General features: G+C 39.7%; 1 protein-coding gene across 2 annotated transcripts in view; it reads right to left on the bottom strand.

Annotated features, from left to right (window-relative positions):
- Positions 1 to 647: 647 nt before the first annotated feature.
- The window catches only part of LOC149224767 (uncharacterized), a 170,439-nt gene continuing 152,903 nt past the window's right edge, over positions 648 to 18,183 (bottom strand). For both annotated transcript variants that reach the window (XM_089386249.1, XM_089386250.1), the window contains one exon: positions 648 to 2,486. In XM_089386249.1, the coding sequence (XP_089242375.1) occupies positions 832 to 2,486 (1,655 nt within the window). In that variant the 3' untranslated portion in view covers positions 648 to 831. The remainder of the gene's footprint in view (positions 2,487 to 18,183) is intronic.

Genomic DNA, 18,183 nt, shown 5'->3' with positions numbered 1-18,183 from the left:
AGCCAGACTCGAATTTAAGCTCACTTGGCTTGGTTTCCTCATAAAGCAAGTCATTCAAGTTGATTCTCTCCAATGTGGTAACATTGATTAAGTCGCATGACTGAAGCCCTCTACAAAACGCGCACACCTAAATCAGAAACGACAAGACAAATAGAGGGCTATATTGTTAACCAGCCATTTAAGAGGGAGTATAAATACCTAATCTAACATAGGCACGAGGCACTGGTTCATTCGAACCCCTACTATTATTAAAAATAAGTCTCTCATCAAATTAAAGTGAAAGGGCAGGATATTCATAAAAGGGTCTGTACCAAGCAAAATTGATGAATCAGGAAAAATCTTGTTTCATAGAATTGCAAGTTTATTAAAATAGGAAATGGAGATCTCTGTTCCAATGTCCTATGTAAATATGTAAATATATCAGTTAAAGAAAAACTTTCCAAAGCCCTTGAGGTTTATAAAGGCCAAAAAGAGATCCCAACTCTAGCTTATCTGGTCCACGTAGCAATTAATCTCAAAATATACTTTCTCCATTTCCTGTACAATTAAATAATACTGCTACTCTTTATTCCATCTCTACTCTTTATTCCATCTCTAGTTACCGTAATCGTAGAGAGGGTTTACATACTATCCAGGGACCTTGCATATTGAATTAGCACATATTAATATTATCACTATCATCATTCAATAAAGATTATTTGCAAACATCCTTAATACCAAGCGCAAATACCAAGATTATTAATATCTTGCCGATGATTGGATATTAATTTTACAGACAACATATTTTGATAGCCTAAGATACAAATCATAGCAAGATCATTTGAAAGGTATCTACAAATGAATTATACTTGTATCATCTACAGAAGTCCTTGTGAGTTTACAGCTAGAATTCTCCATCTTGGCAGGCCCGGAATTATTCACAAGCTTAGTTCTACCAGAATTTATTGTAGTATTACCTAAGTTAACTAAAGAGCTTTTTTTCTCCTTTAAGGTTACAAACCTTGTGCAAATCCTTTCCTCCCCCAACTGCTTTTGAGATGCCCCAGAAATATGCTTTTGTGGAGAAATATTTCTGCAGGTTTCACAAGAATCTGAATCAGGGTTCCCATTTTCATCACAACGCTGAGAAAAATGGCTATTTATCTCAGTATGATAGACTCGAGACTTATTATTGGCTGCGATAGTCGTATCTGTACTCGAAACTACTACTTTAGAATCTTCGGAATCAGCTGTAGATCCAGTTTTCTGGCCTTGGCGAAGACCCTTGGAAGATGAAGATATAGAGGTTGCAAAACATGAGTTTCTAGTTCGGTTAGCCTCAATTCTAGTTGAAGAGACAGTCTGTATCCCAAGTGCTTGTGCAAATAGCCTCTGGGCAGCTCTTCCAGGAATGTGTGCATTTGACATCCTTGTCATTGACGAAAGATTTTGAGGATGAACTCTTAGTGCCTTATTGATAGAGGGTTGATCCACCTCAGCCCTTGAATCATTTTCCTCAGGTCTCAAATGAGATGTCAAGGAAGTGCTTCTCTCCTGTATAACTTCACCTGAATCTGAAACATGGCAGGCATTCTTGTTTGAAGGAATACCTACACGAAAACTTTCCACATCCACAACAATGTTGCTTCCACTTTCACGCCTTGCTGTTAACTCTGAAGCACCTTTAGAAGGACAATTTGCAAATGAAAGCCCCAATGCCTGGGCAAACATTCTCTTAGCAGCTGCTGCAGGTTTGTATTCAAAAGTGGCTTTTGCAGGCTGCAAAGACACATTTGTAACTTGTGATGAATCAGTTAAGGCTTTCTCTGTCATCTTCTCATCTATAAAAGGAACCCTCGTGTTTGCATCTTTATCTGTCATTTTATCATCTATACAGGGAACCTCCGATTTCAAGTTCCTGCTCATCGTTCTTTTAACTGCTGTAGAAGGTGACTGCCCCAATCTGACCTTTGCAGTCTGTGATGCTGTGGCAACATCCTGTAATGTCTCACCCAAGTTTTTATGCTCCATTTTCACATCCATATATGGAACTTTTGTATCCAACACCATATCCTCGCTTTTGTGATCTGTGCATAAAGCATCTATGTTCAAGTATTTTTCCATCATTCTTTTAGTAGCCGTAGCAAGTGTCTGTTCACAACTGTCTTTTACAGGCTGTGGTGCTACTCCTTGTATTTGTGATGATGCACAATTCAAGCATTTATCTGTCATATTCTCATCTGCACATTGAAACTCGGTATTTTTAACCACATCAGACTTCTCAGAAGATGAATCTACGAAGATCCTCTTTCCCAAAGCATGAGCAATCATCCTGCGAGCAACTACTGGTACAGTTCTAGGTCTTGGCACTACCTGCTCCTTTGGCTCGCCAATTTCTTCAGATGAACTAGGAGAAAAAATTCGTTCCCGTGCAGCCAGGTAAGCAGCTTCCCTCTCTTGAAATGATATGGAAGGCAATTGGTCAGTTCTCTCCTTATGCTGCAAGTCTGACATACAGCAGATCAATAAAATTATTAACCAAGAAACATCTTAGCATTACCCTAAATATTTATATTCAGTTTAATCATAAAAAATCAGAAGATACTTTTATGTCATAAGCATTCATGACTGTTCTATAAAACATGTGCTTTTTCATGTTATGAATCCCCAATATACCTGGGCTAAGTTACAAGTAAAACAACTATTGCAATTTGCAAACAAGATATCCACTAATTCAAAGGTATTGTAAACAGCTCACTTCAGAAGCATGACCAGTAACTTTTTAAACAAGAAAGGCAATTTGAAATGTTTAGTGTCATTGAATATAAAACCAAGAAGTACTTCAATAATTTTCTTGAAAAAGGTTAGATGTTGGTTGCTAATCCATAAAACTATCGTACTGACTTGATCAATTCAGAAGGGAAAGCTTGAAAAGAAAGGGATACGAGAAGGAATGCAACCAAATGAATCTTCCATTAATAATATTTACCTATGTTGCGTGAGTGTGCACACGCCTCCCCAACCCAAAAAAGTCCTTGTACCCGCTGTTCCAGCATACTGGGGACCTACAAACACCTGGGAAGCATTCCGAATTGGCTGGGGACTTCATCAGGGACATGGGGGCATCACGGCCATACACAATCTGATCCTGGTGATTTTAAGGAAAGTTTAGGGTATGTTCCAGCCACACCTTGAAAATACCCTAAGAAACCGGATTCACTCAAAACCATCGACGAATCCCGAATCGGTCGAATCGGACAAGATTCTATGCCGATTCGTGTCAGGATTGGAGGGCACGTCGTGTCCTATTGTGGCACGTCGTGTCCAGTAACGTACCCCAATTTACAAATCGTGTCTCGATTCCGGAAAGCGAGTCCTGGTTTTTCGATTCGTTTTGAGGGTTCTGCAACGTTAAAAAGGGGCGTCGAGCTGCTCATTCACTCATTCTTTGTTGCTGTTTGGAGCGGACCGCCGAACGACCACAGTCCACCCAACGTCACTGCGTGCAGCGTCAGGCATCGCCGCATCGTCAAACTGCAGGTAAGCAGGCACAGCCGCACAGGCATCGTTATAATCACCGGTAGAAAACCCGAGCAGTGGCAATGCTATGTTGTAAACCCGTGATTTTTTAAACCCGTGTGGTTGTAAACAGTCATGACCATAAATTATAACTTTGGAGATAAACCAACTATAGATGTATAGTGTCCAAACAAATATAAATGAATCCGGATCTGCTGTGGATACGGAAGGCTGAAAACTTTTGTACAAAGGTTTAACAATGTGGCATGCCCATATTCTGTGATCTGAGCCTTCTATAAGATTACACTTTTGTGGAAACGAGCTTAGAAAGATCGTCATCTTTATATAATACGAGCTACAATAAGAATATCATCTCTGTGTAATGAAAGCAGACCACCATATCTATGGAACAAGGCATTCTATCTTAGTGAATGAACAAATTTAAACAGTTTAAATTTCAATACAATAGTGATTCCAAGGTCAAGCCTTGCACAACTCCTAATCATGAAGAAGTATATTCATGACTCATAAGGTGCTGCCGCACTGTTTGAAAAACCATGAACTGAACATATTGAAGTTGTTTACATTAATCATTTAATGGCATGTCTTACAGCTTCAAAAAATTGTAGGTAGTGATGAGTATTATGTCTGCACATTAGGAAAAGATTCAAAGAACGTATTAGTCCATATATAGATAAGTAAATAACCTCTGGGCTGTGGCTGTAGGCTGTCATCAATGAACTAAGCTAAGCATGCCCATAACTCAGTCAAATCCCAGTCCTGAGTCCACTCAAATATAACAAGTTATATATATGTATATAAATTTAGGTAAATAGTTTCGTAATACAGCAGTTTGTTCATTTAAATTTTTACAGCAGTTTGTTCATTTTTTTTACAGGTTGAGGTAACATGGCTCAATCAAAGGCAGGGGCAGCAAGGAAGGGCAAGAATGTCATGGGTAGAGATGCTCTTCCTCCCCCAATATCATCAGAGTCTGCTGCAAGTAATGTTGAGGGCAGAGGACTTAAAGACAATGAAAAATATCCATGTCACAAGAGAGGATGGGCCAAACAACAAGGGAAAGGGAGGAGGCAATGTGCAATGGAAATGCAACTTTTGTAACATTTCTTTCAAAAGCACATATTACCGTGTGAAATCACATTTGTTGGCTATACCTAGTTGTGGGATTGGATCTTGTAAAGTTATTACTTCACAACAGAGAAAAGAATTGGAAAAGGAGGCCAATGTTGGTATGGAACATGTGGCACTGGCTTCAAAATCAAAAGCACCCAAGGGCAAGAATGAAAACCCCCTTCCATTTTTGAGGAAAGCCACCACCAAATTTCCATTTGAGAGTTCTACTTCTACTGGGGGACAAGCATTAAAAAGAAGATCACTTGGTCCAATGGACAGGATTTTCCAAAAAGAGAGACGGGAAGAGCTTGATCTCACCATTGCCTTCTTCTTCTATCAAAACTTCATATCATTTAATGTTGCACGTTCACCTTTATTTGTTGAGATGTGCCGAGCTCTAACTCTAGGGGCTCCAGCAGGGTATGTGCCTCCTGGGTCAGAGAAGCTGAGAACCACATTGTTGACGAAGGCAAAAAAAGAGGTGCAAAAAATGCTCGAGCCTATTAAGTCATCATGGCCAACATCTGGGGTTAGCATTGTTTCTGATGGATGGACAGATCCAGCACGACACCCAATCATCAACTTCATGGTGTCTTCCTTGAATGGTTCAGTTTTCCTGAAAGCAGTGGATACACTTGGCGAATACAAGGATGCACAATTTATGGGTGAGTTATTTATTAGAGTTGTTGAAGAGGTAGGTGTTGATTCTTGTGTGCAAATCATTACAGATAATGCACCTGTTTGCAAGGCGGCTGGCATGATTGTGGAAGCTAAATATCCACAAGTGTTTTGGACACCTTGCATTGTCCATTCATTGAACTTAGCACTGAAATCCATTGCTTCTGATGTGCTTTGGATTGGAAGCATTATTGAGGATGCAAGACATATCCGTAACTTTGTGCAAAATCATACAAATGCCCTCACTATCTACAAGGAGTACAGCAATCTATCATTGTTGAAGATTGTTGATACACGGTTTGCATCTTCATTCATGATGTTGAAGAGGTTGAGGGAGGTCAAGACTGCTCTTGGGTCCATGGTTATTTCTGAGTTTTGGTCTTTTTGGAGAAAGACAGATCAGGCAGCCTCTAAAAGAGTGAAGGACACGGTACTAGATGATGCTTGGTGGGAGAGGGTAGATCTAATTATTCAGATCATGGACCCTATCATCTCTTTGCTTTGAGTTGCAGATACAGACAAACCCATCCTAGGAGAGGTTTATGAGGGATGGGATTCCATGAATGAGTCTGTGAGGAGCATTATTCTACAGAGTGAGTGCCCCCAGTATGAGACATCACCAGAGGCCTTCTGCGATACCATACATGATATTCTTGTCCGCAGATGGGACAAGAATTGTACACCTTTACATTGTTTGGCTCACTCATTGAACCCCAAATACTACAGCCATGAGTGGCTGAATGGTGGACCTTCCCGCAGATTCCCTCCTCACATGGATGGTGAAATCTCACAGGGGAGGAAAGAGGCATTGAAGCGGATTTATCAGGATAGTGCATTGCTTGCTGAGGTGGAGGATGCCTTTGCAGAGTTTTCCACTGGCATTGGTCAATTTGGAGGTTATGATGTGATTAGAGACAGGGGGCTTAAGAAGCCCTACTCTTGGTGGGCAAATCATGGGGCAACAAGCCCTCCTCTTCAGCAGTTAGCCATGAGGCTCCTCTCTCAGGTGACTTCATCCTCTTGTTGCGAGAGGAATTGGAGCACATATGGGAATTTGCATACTGTGAAGAAGAGCAGGCTTGAGCAGTCCAGGGCAGAGACAATGGTGTATGTGCACACCAACCTTCGTCTTATTTACAGGCAGAGGGAAGAGTGGTTGAGGGGAAAGACAAAGATGTGGGATGTCTTTCCTGATGATATGGGTCTGGACACCACTGTTGAGTTGGCATTGGCCAACATGGATCTCGGTGATCCAGTGCTAGACCCTATTAGTTTTGATGACTTAGAGGGGTCAACCTCCATACCAGCAGATGCAGAGGCGACTATGGATACAGGGGAGGAGGAGGATGCAGAGGAGAGCAGTGGGGACCATGATGATGGGGACAGTGATGCTGATTCTGATGCTGATTGATGCCTTGAGGCTTGTATACCTATAGTTGTTTTATATTTTCTATTTCTATTTGCCATTGGCATTGCACCAACACTACCTATGTAACAGATTTTGATTTGATGACTTAATGAGAAAACTACAGTTGTCAGTGTGTTTATCTTACTATCTTGTAAGTTGTAGTTGTAAGTTGTCTTTCAGTTATGAATTATGAATCATGATTTAAATTTTTAATAGATTTATCATTTATGTGACCCCTACCACTGACATTTATTTGAATTTTGTATGTACTATGCATGCTAATAGCTATAGATGAAGATCTATGTTTGAAATCAATAAATTTGTATCATTAATTAAAATTTGTGTAAGAAATATGCTAATAACTAATTTTTAATATATATATATATATATATATATATATATATATATATATTTTAAATTTTTAAATATATATATATATATATATTTTAATAACATATTATATAACATGTCCTAACGCGTCTTGTTCCGGGGGTCAGCGTGTCCCGAATCCGACACCACGAATCCCGAATCCTACGTGTCCCGAATCCCCGTGTCAGGTGACTTAGCTCACCAGTAGGCAGATCTAATCACCTAGACATCAGTAACTAGTTATAACAGTGGCAACAGTGTGGTAGATGGTCCAGATCTTCCCCTAGCTCTTCGTCAGGGCATCATCCTATCTTGAAGTTTCTTCATTTGACCTCGGGTATTAAGAGAGACAGATCTGGTGGGTCATGGACTGATCCCTAGATCCTCTGCATGTCTTCCTCTCATTGCAGCTGCATGGACTTAGATCCGAGGGTTTTCTCATGTTTTCACAAATAGACTTCATGTTTCTACTTCACTTCTTGTTCTTTTTATAAGAGAACATTTTAGTACTCCTGCTTTTATTGACATCATTGTACTCAGCTGTCCCATTGAACTAATTTTGTGGTCATTTGTTGGACATTCATATAATTATCTTATCTTATCTCATGCCAACTATAATCAGATGCATTCTGCACTCTCCTTTTGTCTACTAGCTTCACACCAGGAAAATACATTAGCAAAAAGGAGAAACAGGAAATGAAATGGGAAATAGCAATGGAACAACACAGGCCAGAGGGTTTCCAAGCAACAGACAGAATTGCCCCAGACTACACACAATAGGCACATAAGCAATCAATTAGTGAAACCAAATCATTAAAGATTCAAAACTAAACCAGCACATGTAATGTGTTGATGTTATAAATCAAATGACACTCATAATGTTTCTTTTTGGACAACTTTTGTTTTAAAAAAAATTGCTACTTTTTCCTAGAATGTTGCCTTGGATAGTGAAATGCCAAAATAACATTAATTCTGTTGTGTTTCTATTTGTTGACCATGTGATCAGTTTCTTGTAAGGTAGCTGGAAACACCATACAACATTGAAAGCTTTTCTTGTACAAATTATGATCAAATGTCTGCATAATTATTTCTAAGCTCAAACCTTTCAAATTTAGATTGTTAGGTCCCTTCACATTGTTATAGTACGTCTCATTACATTTACTCCCAATAACAAGTAGACGCCATTTTGACCACAAGTTGGAACTAAAATCTTAAGTTTAAACATTTAAATTACGACTCATCGCCTTTGGAATGATCCTTTCTCATTTATTCCAATGTCCCATCATGCCTATACACCCTCACTTTTACTTTTCAAAGTTAGATGGTTTATAGTCCAAAAAACTTATATGACTTCAAATAATTTATAATTTCTTCTAAAAAGATCAAATAAGAGCCCAAATTTTGTAAAGAAAGGGGTTTCATCAAGACACAATATGGAAAAGTCAGAAAATCTACGTAAATAATGAATACTATGCAAGAAAAAAACAATGGCACTGCAACTAGTAGAAGTGTAAATGATGATTGGTAAGAATTTGAATAATGTAGCTCAAAAATATTTGGTTGAATTTTTTAGAATATAACAAATGGCACTCCCTCATTTAATGGTAACTGGAAATCCAAAAATAAAACAAATGGAAAATAGAGAAAATGAGGAAGGAATGAAGCTACCTAGTGTAATGGTAAATTTTAATTAAAAAAGAACAAAAAGAGAAGGAAGAAAGGAGAAGACGAGGAAAGAAAAAGTGCAGGAAAAGAACCAACAATAATGAAGGAAAGGCATCATCCAAAGACAAGTAAATAGATGATGGAAAAACCAATGAACTGACCAAACAAAAGGAATCCTCTCTTTAAAAATAGTAGCACTGGAAAACAGATGCAGCACTGTACTTCTAACCTCTTCTATAATTACAGGAAGATTCACAAGACAAAGATTTTAGACCACAAAACACATCTTCAATTTAAACTCGCAAAGCTATTTCGTGATCCTATTTATGGACTACTTCCAATTGGATTGTTAAACCATGTGTAAAGCCTTTGATCACTTTAAAAATCTCACGGTTAATACAAGCAATATCTAGACAGTGACCACCTAACTCAGATGAAAAAATGTTATCATGTTGACAAGAGGGGATATAAATTTGCATCTGTGATTCAGGCAACAATAGTAATAAATATATAGGAAATATGAATATCAAGCCAAGACGAATTATGATATCTTTCTGGCGAAAGAAAAACATCTTCTCCAAATATCCTGCAATCCATGGATGTTATAGGAAACATCTGCCAGACAACAACCCAATCAAGTTTAAGAATGTGACTTCGTATCGCAAAGCAGAAATCAACATTTCCAGCTATGCTTCATGGTCAAAGCATCTCAAGAGTGTAACGCATGTTTTGCAGCTAATAAGGATATAATTCATAGTCAGAATAAAAATCAGTTTAAACCAAAATCACAAACTCACCATAAAACTGGTAGAATTTAAAAAATACATAGAATACTTAAATTTTAGTAATATAATATGTATATATGGTCCGTCTTTTCCTAGAGCCATGTATTCACCCTGTGTAATATGAAATGTACTTTTGATTCTTGTATATTGTAAAAAGAAAGAAAATTTATTATTTTTATTTTTGTAGCATGGGTTTCATGCTCAAGGTCTTTTACTTAGAGGTCAAACACCCATTGAGTGCTTCTAGGGTTTGTCCTATTATCAAGAAGTCAATAGAGTCATTGTCAGGCACATTGTAACATGTAAAAAGAATTGTTTTTTGTGTTTAGAAGTGTCAAAATACCCTCCAAGACCAAGTCAGCCTGGCAGCTAAGAAGTCGGCCTAATTAGGGCATGTCATCCTCCTTGGAAGCCTATATAGAGGAGGGAACTCAGCCTCCTATGGACATTCATTCACTATTCATCATCTAAGCAAAGGAGAAGCGGAAGAAAGGCTAGCGAAGAAGGATAGAAGGACAAAGGAAGAATTTTTTGGGTTCTCTCTCTCTCTCTCACGTGCAAAAGGAAGGCTAGGGTTTTGCAGCTGCAAGGTCGAACTTGAGGAAATTGCAGAAAGAAGGTCGAAAGGGGATCTATTAAGTCACCTATAAGCCCTAGAAGGAGGAACCGAAGCAAAGGTTAAAGGAAGCCTTGGAAGCCCTGAAATTGCTCACGCGTCTAGAAGCGGTAACTGTTGTGTTGAGAATTCAATAGGGCAATGTATATGTTAATTCTCTTAACTTGATAACTATTTGTGTTACCTTTTTACTTATTAGCTTTGATCTTCCTTATTCCAATGTGCAATACATCAAACAACTACCAAAACAGTAAGAACAGTGACACAGTATATAGGCTACAAGCTAGGGCCAAAACCCCTCCTCTTGAGGGGAAAACCCAAAAACCTCTTCTTATATTTTAGATCTTTCAATTGATGAATATCGGGACCTAGACTTAGATAGATACACTCCAAGATCAAGTCTTCCTAGGCCTCCTGCTGCAATATTTTCAACCTCCCAGGAGATCCAAAATTTTGCTCCCCAACAATTGTTGTTGCTTCCCTAGGAGACTTTCATCTCACTCTAACAGCATTCCTCTTGACTTCGCTTGCCTTGATTTGAGTCTTAGGGCTAGTAGGATGCCCTAAGAGACCTTCGCTTGCCTTCCCTTCTCTCTTACCTTCAAAATCGAACTTCAGACTATCCCAACGCAAAAACCCTAACTTCGCACTTCCAGAAGAATAGAGAGAGACCCAATCACTTCAACTTCTTCATCCTTCTCTTCTTCGCACTTCTTTCTTCGACTTTCTTCTTCTGCCTTCTTTGCATAAAAGATGAGTGAATGAAAGATCCAAGTGGAGGACGAGTTCCTCTTATACATAGGCTTCCTCAAGGGTGGATGTGGCTCTTCATGTAGGTCGACTTGACAGCTCATTAGGCCGACTTGATCTCGAATGTATTTTGACACTTTCAAGACAAAATATTTTTTTTCTTTACAATATACAATGTGCCCATAGGGTCTTCTATATATGAAAATGACTCTTATACCTAGTACAAACCCTAGAAGCATTCAATGGGTGCTTGACTTATAAAATAAAAGAACTTAAGCATAAAACCCATGCTTCAATAATAATAATAATTTCTTTTTCGTTTTACATTTACAAGAATACATTTCATGCTAATGAAGACCGAACCTAGTTACACATTTTTCAACACTCCCTCTTAACTAGGGAGGTATTCACTAGAGGTATATGGTCATTCTCAATCTGAAGAGATCTCATAAGAAGAGTCAGATTGGTAACCCATCTGTCTAGCATCATAATAACCAGCATTGTCATATAGCAAGGCCTTGACTAACAACTTTATCTCTCCACAAGATCATAGCACAATGCTAGTGAGACCAATGATGTATAGACACCATCATCATTGTCTCTCCAAGGTACATACCCCACCCGGGTGTTCACAGAGTATGACCTCCCATTGGACTATTCTTTTCTTAAGTAGCTAATCCTCAAAGAATATCGGTCCACGACTACTCTTGTCTTGAATGTCGTACCACATTCTCAAAGAGTATCGAATGCCAGATGCTTACTCAATCCTCCATTCTGTCTTCCCAAGTGAAGACAAGAATGTTGTGTCTATCTCTCCCTTTCAATTAGGGAGGACAAATCCACCAAATCAAGCTTGTCCCTTAAGTATACAAGCTTCTTGTTTGGAAGTGATTTCATCAATATGTCAGCTACCTACTCATCAGTGGAGATATTGTTGATTTTTGTGTAGCTTGGGAGGTACTCCAAGCCCTAGTGTTCGAGGGTTGGAGGTCAAAGCGCCACAAGTAGGCTTGTGGGCTTAGAACCCAAGCCTGGGGTTTTGCACCCAATCGTGTTTGGGGCAATTCCGGAAGCACATTTCTACATGTGATGGCATGAGACGATAGAGGGCGGAAAGGAGAATCCAACGCTTCGAGAATCGTCGAATTCCGAGTTGTAGAAGTGGAGAAATGAATTTTTGAAGTTGACAAGTAATTATTGGTTTTCAAGTCATGTAGGCTTGAAGTAAAATTTGGCCAATAGATGTGTCTCTTCACTAATTCGTGGAGCCCTTTCTTTTGTGTATAAAAGAGAGGTGATGGAGTCACTTTAGACTCATCCATGTGTGCAACACTTGCCTCAAAAGAGCTCGGTGGAGAGAGGTATTTTTGTTCTAGGCCGTAGCAAGGACCAGCGTGGGTTAGAGGGTTGTTTTGATGCCATTTCAGGAGCACTGATATGTTGGAGTGAAGGTCGCAATGCCTTGATAGAGGTCACAGGAGGAGGGGTATGTTTGAGGGTTTGTTTGAGGTGGGACAACCCTCAAAATAGGCTACCACAGACTGTTTGAAGGAGTGAAGGACAGTCGTTGTCATAACAAGGAGGACAATCCTTGTTAAGGGCTAGAAACTGCCCATACATTGTAGCGTGGAGGGAGATCCTTTCACTAAAGGACAACCGCAGTCCTTAGGGGCAATTCTGGGTAGGAATAAGGGTTGGAAAAGGGACTTTCATGATGCCCTAGTTTGCAGCGGTGGAGCAACCTTCAAACAGTGGACAAAGGTATGTATTTTAGTGAATGTTTGCAAGTGTTGGATCCTAGTTTGAGGATCAGTCTTGGATCGTTTATAGGGCAGCCTGTGGAAGTCAAAGAGGAGGGGCAGACCTCATGGTTAGATGCCCTAAACCAATGACAATTTCCACAGTGATTGGGCAGCACACTTGGAGCAGAAGTTTGATGTGTGTTGGGTCAAAGAGTTTGACCATTGATTGGATCAATTGATGGGCAGCTTGAGGAGACCTTAGGAGTTTTTTGGAGGAGCCCACGTGGACTGTCGGGAAGCCTACCAGGCAGCGAAGATGACAGTAGGCACATCAGATTGGAAGACAGGAGGACAACAGCAAGGAGAGTTGCAGATGGACTCATGTATGACAGTTGGATAGATGTACTAAGTGAGGACATGATTGGTGCCCAAATTTGTGCAATAGCCCCTTTATTACAGAGCAAAGGGCGGATGTGGAGAAGTTGTGGGCAGCCGTGTGTAAGGGTCTCCTAAGTGTTAGGATGCCCTAACTAGGTGCAGATGCTACAACGTGGACTTGGTCACCCGTGGTCTGTTAGAGGGCAGTGTGTGAGTGAACTAAGTGGGAACGTGGATTGGGCATTTATGGTCTGCTAGAGGGCAGCATGATAATGCCCAAATTGGAGCTCGGTGTGCACCATCTTCATGGACTTAGGTGGTTGCTAGAGTGGAAGAAGTTGAGCTCAAGGTTTGATCAGCCAGAGGAGCAGTTGAGAAGCCCTAGACTTGTGTGTGGAGAAGGACTTCTACAAAAGATGATGGGCATTCCTCCTAGCCCATGTTTATTGTGGGGGATGGACATCTTGCAGTGATAGATGGAAGCCCTTTGTGCCCTATGTTGGTCTTCATGGGAGCGGCATAGAAAGACCATAGTGGGTTGAAGTCCCTGAGTAGCTGAGGAGCAGCAGTGGGCAGTTGTGAGTTCACAAACGGAGTTGTGAACAACTCAACAAGAGTCTCGATGTGTTGATGTGTTGATAGACAAACGATCAACTAGTGAGTAGAGTGGATAGCCGAGGTTCAATGGCCAGATGGATTTGGATCGTTGATAGAGGCAGTGTTGCAAATCGGCGGTCGAAGGAACGAGCAAGTACAGGGTACGACTGAGAGGAGATGAGAGAGCATGCGACAACCTGATGGTCAGAGTATCTTGTTGAGGGTAGATTAGTTGTCGATGGATTGACACCAAGCCCCAGTTTTGTATCTTGTACTAGTGGATGTATGAGCCTATGAGGGCCATTATCCCTGGTACGGGAGCCCTAGATTGTTGTATTATTCAATTTAATTAATGTAACGAAGTTGTGTTATTGTACAAAATTGTAAAAAGTTATTTATATTTTGTGCACTAGTATATTTACTATTGTTTATATTCCACTATGCAAAGTAGTATCACTTGTGATTCTTGGTTTGGTGGCATCGGAGATTCTAAGATTCTATCCTAGACCCAAGATCGTGGAAAAACAACAGATATACCGTAGCTGCACCACACCATTTTGTACTAGATCTCGTATATAGTGATATTTGTTGATGTGCCTTGTCTTCCCATGAAATATTGGGTCCTCAGACAAACGAATACAACTGGTGTTATCACAAAGTATCACTGTAGGGTTCATCGGTCCTTCAAACAAGTCAGATAGCAGCTTCCTTAACCAAACTGCTTCCTTGCTAACTTTGCATGTTGCAACATATTCAGCTTCAGCACTACTCAAAGCAACAGTGTCTTGCTTTCTGCTCATCCATGAGACCATAGAGGATCCTAAACTAAAACATCCTCCCATAGTTCTTCTTCCATCTTGTTCATTGCCTCCCCAGTCGGAATTTGTATAACCAATCAATTGAACATCATTCCTTCTATCATATTTCAGGTAGTAATTGATGGTTCCTCGCAAATATCTCAGAATATGTTTTGTTGTTATTCAATGATCATGCTTCAGCTCCACTTGGAATTGACTGAGTACATTTATAGCAAAACATATATGTCTAGTCGAGTATTCACCAAGTACATCAATGAGCCAATCAGTTGTCTATATCTGGAAGGATCCACAGGACTTGATTCGAAACTCCTTAGTATTTTTAAGTTTGTGATCATCAGAGTGGTCATAGATTTACATTCCATCATGTCAAACTTCTTCAATATCTCGATCACATACTTTCTTTGACCTAAATAGACTTCATTAGATTCCTACCAGACTTCTAGTCCCAAATAGTAATGTATCAGCCCAAGATCCTTCATGTCAAACTTTGCTGCCAATTGTTTCTTACATTCTTCAATTTGACCTTCTACACCTATCAAGAGAAGGTGAAGAATAATTACTAGTTCATTGTTTACAACTATAATATATAGGTTCGAATCAGCAAAATTTTCGTGAAACCTAATCTTTGTATGTATGCATCCATTCTAGCATACCATGCCCTTGGTGCTTGCTTGAGGCCATATACTGCTTTCTTCAATCTATAAACATATGCCTTCCTATATTTGATTTCAAATCCCAAGGGTTGTTCTATGTAGACTTCTTCATCTATAGTGCCATTCAAAAACGCAGTCTTGACATCCATTTGATGGATGTTCCATCCCATCGATGTTGCCAGAGAGACTAGTGATCAAATCGTTGTATATCTTATTGTTGGAGCAAATGTTTCTTCATAGTCGATGCCTTCAAGTTGAGAGAACCCTCTAGCCACAAATCTTGCTTTATACTTATCTATACTTCCATCAGTTGCATGCTTGATCTTATAGATCCATTTGGAAGTAACCACAGATTTGTCTTCAGGCCTAGGTACGATCTCCCAGACTCCATTCTTCATTATAGATTGATATTCTTCATTCATGGCATCCTTCCATTCTCGATGTTCTACAGCCTCTTCAAAGGTGGATGGTTTTGCTTCTATTAATTTTGTCATGTATGCAGCATACCCAGAATATTTCTTGGGTCTTTTACTTTCTCTAAATGATCCTTGAGCTACCCCATGACCTTTTGCATCAAGTAATGTAGACTTCAACCAATTAGGTATTTTCCTTGTTTCTTGAATGACCACGGGTTGAACAGGTTCACTAGGTCCTTCTTCCTCATGGTGAGATCCTTCTTCCTTGTTAACTTCTTCCTCAAATATGGGAAGTTCTTTGTCATTAGAATCTATAGAAAGTTCTTTTGATTTCTTGAATGCTATGCTCTCATCAAATATGACATCACGACTAACTTCAATGTGATGTCCATATTTCATATAGATTCTATAGGCTTTTGATGAGTTACTATACCCAACAAATATGCTCATCACACCGGAAGGATACAGCTTCTTTCTTTTGTCCTTTAGTATATGTATATACACAGGACATCCAAAGATTCGGAGATGATCTACAAATGGCTTCTTCCCAATGAACACTTCTTCCGAAGTCTTGTTGTCTAGAGATCTGAGGACATCGATTTTGTATGTAGACTGTTGTTTTTGTTGCCTCACCCCACAGAAACTTCGGTAGATCTTGATCGTGTAACATTGCTTTTACACTTTCTTCAATGGATCTATTCTGTCTTTCTGCAACTCCATTTTGTTCAGGATTGTATGGAACTATCAGCTCCCTCTTAATCCCAGATTCCTTACAGAATGCTATAATCTTTTTGGATGTATATTCTACTCCATTATCAGATCTTAGTATCTTGATTCTTCTTTCTCTAAGTTTCTCCACTTCAGCTTTGAATTCTTGAAATTTAGTAAATAATTCATCCTCCGTTTTCATTAAGTAAACCCATGTCTTTCTTGAGTGATCATCTATGAATGTGGCATAATAAAGATGTCCTCCAAATGATTTTGGAGTCATAGGGCCACATACATCAGAGTGAATGAGATCCAAGATTTCTTTCGACCGTGAAGCACTGCTTCCAAATGGTCTCTTGGTATTCTTGCCCAATGCACATCCTTTGCAGACACCTTCATGATCCTCCTTCAGATTTGGTATTCCATCTACTATGGAATTTAGAGTCTGAAGTATTTTGAAATGCAGATGACCAAACCTCCAGTGCCAAGATTCAGATGGACTAATCTCAGTGTGAACTAGGGCATGGTTTACGGGAGATATTAATTTGTAGAGCCTTCCTTCTCGGATACCAATCACTTTTTCTTGTTCTATGCTTGAGCCTTTTGCCCATACAACTACTTTACCATCAATGAAGGCTACTCTATCTCCTTTATCTTCTAAGCTTGAAATAGAAAGTAGATTTTTGTGCAAACCTGGAACAAATAGAATGTTGTTGAGGTGGATGTTGCTTCCATCTTCGAGCTTTATGGATGATGATCCAATGCCTTTCACTAGATAGCTTTTGTTGTCTCCAAGTTCCACAGAGTATGTGGATTTTCCTTTTGACAAGGTCTTCAATTGGTGGGAGTGACCAGTCATGTGCCTTGATGCACTGCTATCAATCACCCAAATATCTTCATCTTGGAATGTCCCAGAGAGAGCCGAGAAGAGTCCCTCATCCCTTTCTTTGAGTGATACCTTCTTTGAAGAGAATATGAGACTCCATACTTCTTTGATACCTTTCTTGAGATGGCTTGCAATCTTCTTGATGACTTTCTTTATTGTAGAGGAGATCTTCATGATGCCCTTAGAGAATCAAAGCTCTGATTCCATGTTGAGAATTCAATAGGGCAATGTATATGTTAATTCTCTTAACTTGATAATTGTTTGTGTTACCTTTTTACTTATTAGCTTTGATCTTCCTTATTCCAATGTGCAATACATCAAACAGCTACCAAAACAATAAGAACAATGACACAGTATATAGGATGCAAGCCAAGGCCAAAACCCCTCCTCTTGAGGGGAAAACCCAAAAATCTCTTATCTTTCAAATCTTTCAATTGACGAATACCATGACCTAGACTCAGACAAATACCCTCCAATATCAAGTCTTCCTCGGCCTCCTGCTGCAATATTTTCGACCTCCCAGTAGATCCGAAATTCTGCTCCCCAGCAACTGTTGTTGCTTCTCTAGGAGACTTTGATCTCCCTCTAACAACCTTCCTCTTGTCTTTGCTTGCCTTGACTTGAGCCTTAGGGCTAGTAGGATGCCCTAAGAGACCTTCGCTTGCATTCCCTTCTCTCTTGCCTTCAAAATCGAACTTCAGACTATCCCAACGCATAAACCCTAACTTCACACTTCCAGAAGAATAGAGAGAGACCCAACCACTTCGACTTCTTCGTCCTTCTCTTCTTCACACTTCTTTCTTCGCCTTCTTCCATAAAATATGAGTGAATGAATGATCCAAGTGGAGGACAAGTTCCTCTTATATAAAGGCTTCCTCACAGGGGACGTGGCTCATCATGTAGGCCGACTTGACAGCTCATTAGGCCAACTTGATCTTGGAGGTATTTTGACACTTCCAAGACAAGATAAATTTTTCTTTACAATATACAATGTGCCGATAGGGTCTTCGATATATGGCAATGACTCTTATACCTAGGACAAACCCTAGAAGCACTCAATGGGTGCTTGACCTATAAAATAA

Source organism: Pinus tabuliformis, chromosome Q (genome assembly GCF_031772625.1).
Source record: "Pinus tabuliformis cultivar Carrire ecotype Pingquan chromosome Q, CPIR1, whole genome shotgun sequence".
NCBI classification, from domain to species: Eukaryota; Viridiplantae; Streptophyta; class Pinopsida; order Pinales; family Pinaceae; genus Pinus; species Pinus tabuliformis.
This window is presented reverse-complemented; position numbering and strand designations above follow the sequence as displayed.